This window comes from Dermacentor andersoni, chromosome 1, assembly GCF_023375885.2.
Source record: "Dermacentor andersoni chromosome 1, qqDerAnde1_hic_scaffold, whole genome shotgun sequence".
NCBI lineage: Eukaryota > Metazoa > Arthropoda > Arachnida > Ixodida > Ixodidae > Dermacentor > Dermacentor andersoni.
Window position 1 is genome coordinate 110054341 of NC_092814.1, and position 10376 is coordinate 110064716.

At 49.0% G+C, this 10376-nt stretch overlaps 1 protein-coding gene across 1 annotated transcript in view; it reads left to right on the top strand.

Annotated features, from left to right (window-relative positions):
* The window catches only part of LOC126545591 (PH domain leucine-rich repeat-containing protein phosphatase 1-like), a 53672-nt gene extending 44480 nt beyond the window's left edge, over positions 1–9192 (top strand). Inside the window, exons 10-13 of the mRNA XM_050193509.2 lie at positions 3093–3236; positions 5041–5226; positions 6092–6323; positions 8221–9192. Of these exons, the coding sequence (XP_050049466.1) occupies positions 3093–3236; positions 5041–5226; positions 6092–6323; positions 8221–8823 (1165 nt within the window). The 3' untranslated portion in view covers positions 8824–9192. The remainder of the gene's footprint in view (positions 1–3092; positions 3237–5040; positions 5227–6091; positions 6324–8220) is intronic.
* Positions 9193–10376: the final 1184 nt, after the last annotated feature.

The window sequence follows — 10376 nt, forward strand, 5'->3', positions numbered from 1 at the left end:
ATTTACGTTTTCAGCATCGATTACAGAAAGCTGGTCATAATAGTCATGGACAGGAGCATCAGCATCCAAAGCATCAAGAACGGCGTCCGTTTTCACAAAACTGTTCTTGCATAAGAGCATTTCGTTATTGCCCGGCGTTCGGAAGCCAGCCACTACGTCATGACAGCGCGGTCAATCTCGTAACGAGATTATTTCCGCGGCCACGACCAATTGCGAACGGCATTGGCGTAAGAAGCTTTATGAACACATACAACGTGAAAACCTAAGCCGTACATTGTCAGAGCATATGATTTGATAGCTCGAGCGTTAGAATGTCACGTAATGTTGCAGATTCAAGAAAACTTATGACGACTGTTATTATCCATACTTTGGATTGCGCACGAAACACACGGACGAAGGAAAGGACTAGAGGTCACGAGCACGTGTCCGTGTGCTTCGTGCCCAACCCAAAGCACGAATATGCATAGGTACCAACTCGCCGAGCTTTGAATTCTTCGATTGATTATATTATTTTAGCAAAAATCTTCGATCACGCGCTGATCAACATTGGCCGAATGAAGGACGTCTTTTATTGCGATAATAATTATATAGACACTCCAGGCGATTTTTCGCCGTCGCCGTGATGTCCACTATAAAATGCAGTAAGATCGCATCGCGCCCCGAGCGCCATGTGCTGTGGGTGCGAGGAAAAGTGCGCGATGGTGAGCCGATAAGGATGGTGGCTTGATGCGTGCAGTCTTCGCGCGCGCGCACAATGTTGGAGGCCGCGTGATCAAGCGTGCTCTAGGGGAGGAGAGCGCACGTCTCCTCTTCGAGACCGGCCGTGCCTGCGCATGGCCATCTCAGGCTTCCGGAACGCGGTGAAGCGAGAGGTAGCACGAAGCCTTCGCTCTCCTCTGCCGGCGCTCTTAATCACGCCAGTGTTGTGAGAACGAATGTTCGTGGTCATCGAGTGAGATCTATTCATGTTTGCCTGGGCGCAAGTGACACGTACCTTGCTAGTCATTTTAATTAGTAAGCGAATGTTCACTGCAATTTATGCGGTCGATGAAACTACGAATTCCTTACTTCTTGCAGTTGTCTAATACTTTGCTATCGCTATCAATGCATCGCCTTTCGGTCGATAGTGCGACTTTCTACCGTAGCCGAGGAAACGCACGGATTTGTTTATTTCATCAGCCGCGAGGACTCGCATATACCGTATGAGGACCACAATGTCGATAATTGCATATACCGTCTCCTAAAAGAGTACTGACAGAAAAATTTTATGTACCGCTTATTTTGCTTTTTATACATATATAGCTATCGACTTCATATTTACGGTACGACGCCACAATTACTCGAGGACGCCACAAATAATTAATTACAGAACATTTTATGCGACCTGTTTAAAACGCATGACAAGTGCAGCGCGGCTTTGGACGTGAAAAAGTAGGTTATCACACCACCGAAAGCGGAGGTGAGGGTCACGCGGTGTCACAAAGTCAAGAGCACGCCAGTCAGCCCGGTGCGGTGAATTATCGTGTCGCCGAGACGCAGGAGTCCTCGTTCTCCTCGAACGCTGAAGAGACTCAGTTTTCGCCAGCACGGTCGTGTGTACGCGCGAGTGGCGCCTGGGGCACGCTGCCGGGCTAGTTGGTTTGGATTCATAATAGACACGGAGCGGCGCAGTACGTGTATGGGTCTTTCTTAGTTTTGGTCCCTGTCGCATTGCGCTGCTCCGTGTCTATTGTGGCGTCTCGTACCACGACACCGCCACATCAGGTGAACAGGTCACATTAGGTCACATTAAAAAGTGTATAATTAATTATTTGTTGAGCTCTCGCGAATCCAGAGGGTAATTAGTGGGTCGACACCTATCCAGCAAAGAAAAAGAAAGCCTAATGACTAATGACTTTTCTGTCATTAGTCCTTTGAAGTTGGCGTCTTCGTCTCCATGGCGGCGTTCCTGGAAGGAGCGGCAGTGTATGAACTCGATATAATGATGAATGTAGTGTTTTGTGGCGCAAGAGCCAAGATAAACTCTGTATAGTGAAATGGAACTATGGGCAAAAAAAAAAGTTTAAGAAAAGCTTTTGCACATGAGCGAGGAAGAGAGAGAGAAATGGCGGGCGGGAGGGGTGCAAATTCAGGATCAACAGGAAGTTGCACCGTCAAAGTCACTATTGATATGAGCGGCCCAAGTCCACGCTATACGCGCTGTTATACAGGAACAACGTCTTTATGGTCGGCCCTTCCAAGTAATCTATCACAACGACTGTGTTCCGACTTCCCACAGCAAACAAAAGAGCATGCACACTGCCTCCGCACAGTCTTACGCGCGCAGGTGACTCGGCGAATGGCTTCGCTAATGCACACACACTGTGCCGTTGCCTATTATAGCCGGTCGCGATTTAGTTCGCGCACACGCGGTCGCTCGCCACAGCGCGGAAGTACCGAACGCCAGCCGGCGGCGGCGATGCGAGAGCCGTGCCGGGGTTGATTGGGGACGGCCAACGCGCGTTACTCCCCGGTTCCAGCCGGCCCGGACGTGCGTTTTTTCAGCCTTAACGACCACGACGCGTCGTAATCGCGTGTTTGTGTGCTGTGCGAATTTTCCTCGCAGAGTGGCACTTTCTCTCGAGGATGGGGGAAAAAGAAACCCGGAAACGCGATGTCACGCTCGTATTATCCGGCAAGAAGCAAGCGCACCAACCTCGACGAGGGCGAGTTGTGTGCGGCTGTTATGACCGACATCTCGAGACAGCTGTAATGCGTTGCGGCCTTCCTGATGCTTCGTTTCGTGTTTCGTTTCCCACGCTCTCTGCTTAACGAGAAAGAAGAGACGACACTTCCTAGAGCGCATGAGAGGCTGTGCATGTCGTTAAATAATGACAAATCCAAGTTCAAATAACTATAAAGGCTAATCCTTATATTGCTTCGCCCTGGAAGTAGCTCTTTAAGCATAGCCGTTACGACGTATTACGAAGGGCAATGTCGCCGTTCTCTAATGCAGGATCATAATCGTGGCGACGCCTTGTGTGGTGTGGTTTTGTATCGAAAAAACTGTTTATCGTATATTATGTCGCCTGTGATATCGCTCTTGCGTTCAGTTCCAGAAGAAATGTGTCCGTTGTGGACACCAAGTTCTCGGGTCGCTTGGCGCCGCCCTTCAAGTCCAACGGCCCTGGCCAAAGCTGTCTTGAAAGCCCCTTCTGGACGACAGGCTTTTCGGAAAGCCTCAAAGGACCAGCCAGGTAAGCCGGCACCACGACAAAAGCGAACAAAATTATGCCCCCCAGTGAGGACATTACTAGCTCTTCTTGCGAATGAATGCCACAAATTGTACCATAAAACTAAATGAAGCGCCGCAACGTTTGGTCGCTAAACGATGTCACCTGCTGCTCTTCCGGCACATGGCAAATGCGTTCCTTTGTTGTTATTGTTTTTATGATATGCCATACCTCAGTAGTTGTCGAGGTCGGATAAAGTACAAGAGAGCAGACAATGTTGAGGAAGATTTCAGCGAGCATCCGAGGACGGAGTGGGTGACCGATATCAGGCGAAGAGGAGGGCGGAACACATCAAAAACAGCTGGTGCAAGGTTGAATTAAGTCTTGTCTACGTATACATATATTGAAGTCTGGCCCTGAGAGAGGACCATAATTTAAGTGAGCGAAGCACCACTCTCAATGCACCACTTTCACCCCAATAGTCATCTCAAAAACTTTACATGCCTAAACTTGCGGAGAGTATGGCCGCTAAGCATTCCTCGTGGTTGTGCAGTGAATGAGGGTTAGTTCAAGTGAATATGATATTGTTAAGTGCAATTTAACACTGTTTACTTCGAGGCATTCCTAGTTTTATAATGCGCTTTGAAGCGATAGACAAATTTTTTAAAAGTAACCCTTCTTATTTCATTTAAAGAATGTTACCCTTGTTTCATGTGTCTGATAAACGTCAGGCATACAGTTCTTGCCCCGCATGGCGCTACGGCTTCTGTCGATGTTGCAACTATGCAACTACGCGTTTTTACAAAGTTGCGGCACGCTGACTTCAATCGCATGCTGTCGTGTGATTGGCAGGCGCTCATTTTTATTTTTCTGAGCGCCTTTGTGGTCTGGATGCATTCCGGGCTACCTGAACACTCTAGGCTTGCAGATAACTGCAGGTTATAATAACGAATGTAAAAGCGTGCCCGGCTCCATTCAATGGTCGTTTTAATGCGATTAACATTCTTAAGGTACTTTCCGGGGGCTGACAGTCGGTCGGTCTCTAACATCTTTCCCACCAACCTGGGTTACCAGGTGGTCCACGGTCGAATGAATGGTAGCGCATCGGATTGGTTGTGCTGAGCGAACAGTGTTTCGAAACCAACAGCCAGACCAACTTGGATCACCGAGTATGTGGCACTGTGTAACTATGCACCGCTCTTTCTTTGACGCCGACATGGGGCACTGGGCATGCGTCACAGGGCGTCGCACTGAGTATGTACCGCTCTTTATTGAACCTCTCTGACGCAGACTTGGACCGCCGAGTGTGTGCCATTCGGTCTGTTCTGCTCTTAAATGAATCTCTTTCATACCAACTTGGCTCACTGGGTATGTGCCAGCAAATGTGTGCCACTCTTCAATAAACCTATTTGACGTTAACTTGGGCAACTACGTATGTGCCACTGGTTATTTGCCACTCTACAATGACAAAAGTGACCCTCTAAATCTCTCCGATGCTCGGCGGAATTGAACCCACGCCACGCGCGGATTTTACGGCGGCGCCGCTAGATGTCGCAGCGTGTGTAGTAAGAAGCGCGAGAGAGGAGCCCTTCTGAATACACGTTTCGGCGTTGGAAATACGGTGTGTCGCTACATTGCTTCAATGCTAATCACATGAACGCGGACGTTCATTGAGATAGGTTCTGCTGGATTTTGTTTATGCTGTACTGAACACTACAAATGATTTCGACTAGATTGAGATGATCCCAAACTGGAATATCCCAACACGCCGGCAGGAATGCGTTAGCAACGTGTGCTACATGTGCCCAGTGTGTGCCGCCCCTCGCAGGTTGTACATCAACCAGTGCACTCAGCCGAGCGGTCACACCGAGGTGCTGGCGGCCATCTTGGAGAGCCCACAGCGGCAGTTGCTTTCCACCGCAAAGGCGGCTGTCGCACAGCTCGTACGACAGGAGCGACGCTCAGCCGAATCTTCGGCAGCCTTCCTGCAAAACATCATACTCTCCACCTACAGGTAGTGGTCTCACTATACAGGCCCGTCTTCGGAGAATTGTGTCAGCCATAGTAGCGTTGACCTTGGGCAGTTCAACCATTTAGCCGAGGGTGGCGATATGGGCTTGTTGGTCCATATCGCCACACTCGAATGATGGATCCATTTAGCGTTACCGGTTAGCGTCACGTACTCCTCTAGACTGTTACAATATAGCCTGCTCGCCTACTTTCATTATCGTTCAGGGCACCAGCGGGTGAACAGTCGCAGCGTTCATCAGTCTGATCTGGATGACACGAAGCGTTCAAGCTCCGATATGTCCGGCTGTATAATGTCCTGGTGGCATCGGGATAAGCTAAAGCAACTTTTTATTAATGTTTGCTACGCAGAATCTCCATTTTCCAGTCATGAAACAAAAACAATTAGGTGTATGTTATACTTCGCTGAACAAGTTTAACCAAGCGACACTGGGACATGACTCACTTTGAGGACCACACGCACGCAAATAAGGGTCGCCTCAGTCCAGTGCTAGAACTTGAGAAATGGAGTTGCCATTTTTCAGAACAAAATTAATTAGAGCAATAGCAAAAGCCTCTCCACCGACTGCCATGCACCGGCTACTACCACTTTGGTGCCACATGCGCACATGGAACCGAAATGATGAACTCGAAGAGGAGCATACAGGGCATATATTTTTTCTGGGAATGCTCTCAACAGATGTCGCTGTAAAACCATAACTACAAGGCATCTTTCGGGGCTGTAAAGATTTTGTCACTATGTTTGGCTCCCCACGCGCTTGAGGTAACAGCCCTCGGGGGAGCAAACTGAGGAATCCTGCCGATAGGATGGTCCCATTACGCTCGAGAGTTCGCTGCACGTGTTTATGCAGGGCACTGGGCAGCAAGGCGTGCTGCCACCAGCTGAACATCCTGCTCTGCCACCTCGCTCCGGCCGACGTAAGCGCGGACGACACCGACGGGGCTGCATACTTGATGACGGTCGCGCAGTGTGGCGGGGCCACGTGCCTGCTGGCACACGCCGACAAGCAGACAACTATTCTTTTTGAGGCGAGCGGCCAGAGCACACGATGCGTCGCCGACGACTGGGACGCAGCAGTTCAGGCAAGTACACTTTAGCCACGCGGGTCTGGCCCGAGGCAATCTGTGGTGCAAGAGTCTTATGCTTCGACTGACTTTAGATCTACTAGCGCTTGCCTACTGAATTCGTTAGTTGCACATGGCGTCGGCCCTAAACAAGCCTCTCAAGGCGTGTTATATTGCAAAACTTCAGCGTCGGCCCTAAATAAATCCTTTGAAGGTGTCAGAGCTGCATCCCAGGCGCGTAGATGTTTGAAAAAATTGTATGCACGTTGCCACTTAATAAAGTTATGAGCGGGTGTGTTATCTGAAAAAATGCAGTAAGTAGGCGGAAGTTGGGGGAGAGGGGGATGAGTGTTCGGTGTCAGTACACCCCCGGAAATTTTTTAATCCTTGTGAGCCCAGAAAAACGTGTCTCGAGCAGTCGGAAAGCACACTACGAAAATAAGTTGTTGCAAAGCTACTACAGAAACGTGTTTGAGGCGTCCTCTGTAGAGCCGCCATAGTGAACGCTGGACTTCACTATGAAGTATCATCAATGCGTCACTCACGCTTATCATCATAATAAACGCTGGAGTTCTGCCAATTTGCACTCAATAAAACAGGGAAAATTCGAACGCGAGCTTTCTCAGCGTGTTTATGACAGTCCACTACGAGAGTGTTTTAGAAATGCCGGCCAAACTGATTGTATTCGTTGAAGCACCCAGGCACACCATGCATTTGAAATTCAAGCGTATAGAAATACGCATTGAAACACGAATCAAATAGCTAATGATATTCGATTCGCATTCGAAATTTCGCATATTCGCACAATTCAAGAAAATAATAAAAACTGAAATGAATCTTCACAAAATACGCTTGATTGGCATTCTAGATTTCACGACCTTGATCATAGCACCGTGGCCATGGGTTTGAACGGGTGAACGAGACTTTGAAGGATCAGAGTGCTGATGAAGACATAAACCCAGCCGTGGAAATCTAAATGTATTTTCGTGCGTAACAATTACTTGCTATTGGTTGGCCGCACTCGGTAATATGCTCGCGTTTAGGATTGGCCAGCTCACATGGTTACGAATCGCTCTTTAGCGCACGAACGGTTTTATAAATGCGGACCCATGGCACGCTGCACAAATTTGTCTTTCTCGATAGAACACCAAAGCTGGCGCATGCGCCACTGTATGATGTACGCTGAAGAGAAAGGTGAATATGTCGACAAAATAATATAATGAATAATTTGTACGTACATTTGAAGCATTTAATCTTCGTATAACAAATTTCCATATACTTATTGAGATACCTTGGTATAAATCATGAAAAGTGAGCATGTAGCGTTGGTTGTAGTATTATATGGGCCACATTCAAGAAAACTAGTGCACTGGAAATGAAGAGTGCAGTAGCCGCGCTGAGCCTAAGAAGCAATCCTTACGAAAAATTGTCCGTTCTGGCCGACATGTGCCGCAGCAACCGACGAACGATTTCAAAAGAGAGAAAGAAAAGAGCTTTGAGAAAAGTCTAGCTTTTTATGAAACAAACTTTCCGTTTACAAGGAGTATAGTAGGGGTGAGGTACGCCTTCATCACCTGCCTCATTCGCGTTATTCAGCATGAAAATTACTTCCAGTCTACATGCGTAACCGTTTAAAGTTATAGTTTACCTATAACTTGGGTGATCGCCATTAATCCCTCAAACATAGGTGAATACGCAGTCGGCGTCAGCCTCATTGAAGTTAGAAAGGGTAACTGAGATTTGGGCGTGTGTACGTGCGTGTTGCTTGAATAAAGACCTTAGTTATATCATATATCTTTCTGCAACAGATTTCCAGTTGAACAAGGTGACCTTAACTTGTTCGACTGCAAATCTCTGCACACAACGACGGGCAAGAAGCGTTGCCGCCTAGACTCATTGACTGTGTCACTGGCAGGAGGGCTTCCAGACGCACGCCAGCTCGTCGTGGCCGTCGACGGCGCGAGGGCCGCCTCCGTGCGAGCTGCCGTCGCCCAGCATCCGACACGTGACGCTGCGCCCGGACGACCGACTCGTGGTGCTATCGACGGCCGCGCTGGGCGACGCTCTGGCCCCCGAGGCGGCACTCGCCGAGGCCCTGGACGCGCCAAACCCGATGGCGGCCGCCAAGCGGCTCAACCAGGCCGTCGCGTCGCTCGTCAGCGACGGCGGCACCTGCGTCATCGCCATCGGCCTGCAGCAGGCGGCGGCGGCAGTGGCCGCGGGGGGCCCCGGAAAGAGCGTCCACTTCCGCATCACCACCGACATCGACGACGAGCAGGCGGACGAAGCCGAGGCCTACAAGGCCTGGGAGTACATGCTCGCCCAGAACCACAAGATGCTGTTCAACCGAGAGCTCGAGACGCTGCACCGGACCCTGGCCAAGGGCAAGGCGGCTAGGCACGCGACCGTCGCCGACGGTGCCGGCGCGGCAGCCACCGGTACAGCCAGGCTGGGATCCAAGAAGAAGCGCTATTGCTACGGTCAGGCCGGCGAGCCGCTGCCGTCCAGTGTGGCCTGACTAGCGGGGAGCGCACACACACGGCTGCCGCCGGACAACACACATGCGTCGAGCTCATGATCCATTTCCGCGCTACGCACAGCGAGCTTCCGCACACTTTACTGCTGTCGGACAACGAAAGACGTCTGTGCCCGGCGACCGCCCGCATGAGTAACCGCACGCTAGCAGCAGTGAAATGAATATTGCGGCAGATATTCCAAAGACTTCAACGATACATCGCAGTCCGCGATGATGTGTTCGATGGCAGTTAACTGGTGTAACCTATACGTGATCTGCCATAATGTGAACCTATACACAAGTCGCGGAACTGTACTGTGCAGTATACCGACGAGTGTTCCAGCATTGAAATAAAGTTTTCTTTGTACATTTCTACAGCCTACATTTAATTTATGCCAAACGTCTCAGTTAAATTACGGCTCGGCGAAATACTTCCTAGGGAAAAAAATGCACGGCACAGGCCACCATCGTGAGCTGCTAATCACGTGATACACGCTAGTGAAATGTAATTTTATTGAGTCCTATCGACAGAATCTACGTCTATAAAAAGGCATATTAGTAGTAAAGTAATAATAATAATAATAGTAACTGATGGGCACCTCAATATATATATATATATATATATATATATATACTCGCGCATTCTTTTTCTCTTCCGGTTCCATCAAAATGCAGTGAGAAAGACGTTCTGACGTGATAACCTCGCGAGAGCGCGCAGCCCCTACGATATAATTTCAGCAGCACATTTTCGGTTAAGTATCCGAATAACAGATTGGTGATAATCTGGCTTTCGGAGCAATTTGTCAAAGCTTAAAATAAAATTAACCAAGAAAACATAAATTCTAAGCAAGGAGCCTGTACATCTTCCGACGAAGTTCTCCTTGTCTCTATCTTCTCCTTGTCGCACACTGACTCGGTCACAGCCAAAACAGTGCCACAAGGGAGGCGATGCAGCGCGAGCCACGAACGAGGAACTTCCAAAATGACCTCTCCCGCTGCTTTCAGAGTCGTCGTGCAGCGAACAGCTGATAAACACAACTCAAGCAGGCCATATTGAGTTTCTCTACGGCGGAAAAGATTGCTCAAGATAGTACAGCGGGTGTTGCAACATCGCAGCCTAACGAGGAGGCATTTTTATTATTAATTCGTCTCGTTCCGAATCATTTCGCGTCGTGGTGAACTTTCGCGCGCTATATATGACCAGACAACTCTCAACCTTCTTTTTAAATATATATCATAGATATAACGCTCCACATATGCAAATTGGCTGTTATTTTTTTTTTTTTCGTGGTGTGGGTAGGTGGGTTCTGGAGGCGGTACAAAGCTGGTGGGAAAGAGGTGTGTGTGTGTGTGTGTGTGTGTGTGTGTGTGTGTGTGTGTGTGTGTGTGTGTGTGTGTGTGTGTGTGTGTGTGTGTGTGTGTGTGTGTGTGTGTGTGTGTGTGTGTGTGTGTGTGTGTGTGTGTGTGTGTGTGTGTGTGTGTGTGTGTGTGTGTGTGTGTGTGTGTGTGTGTGTGTGTGTGTGTGTGTGTGTGTGTGTGTGTGTGTGTGTGTGTGT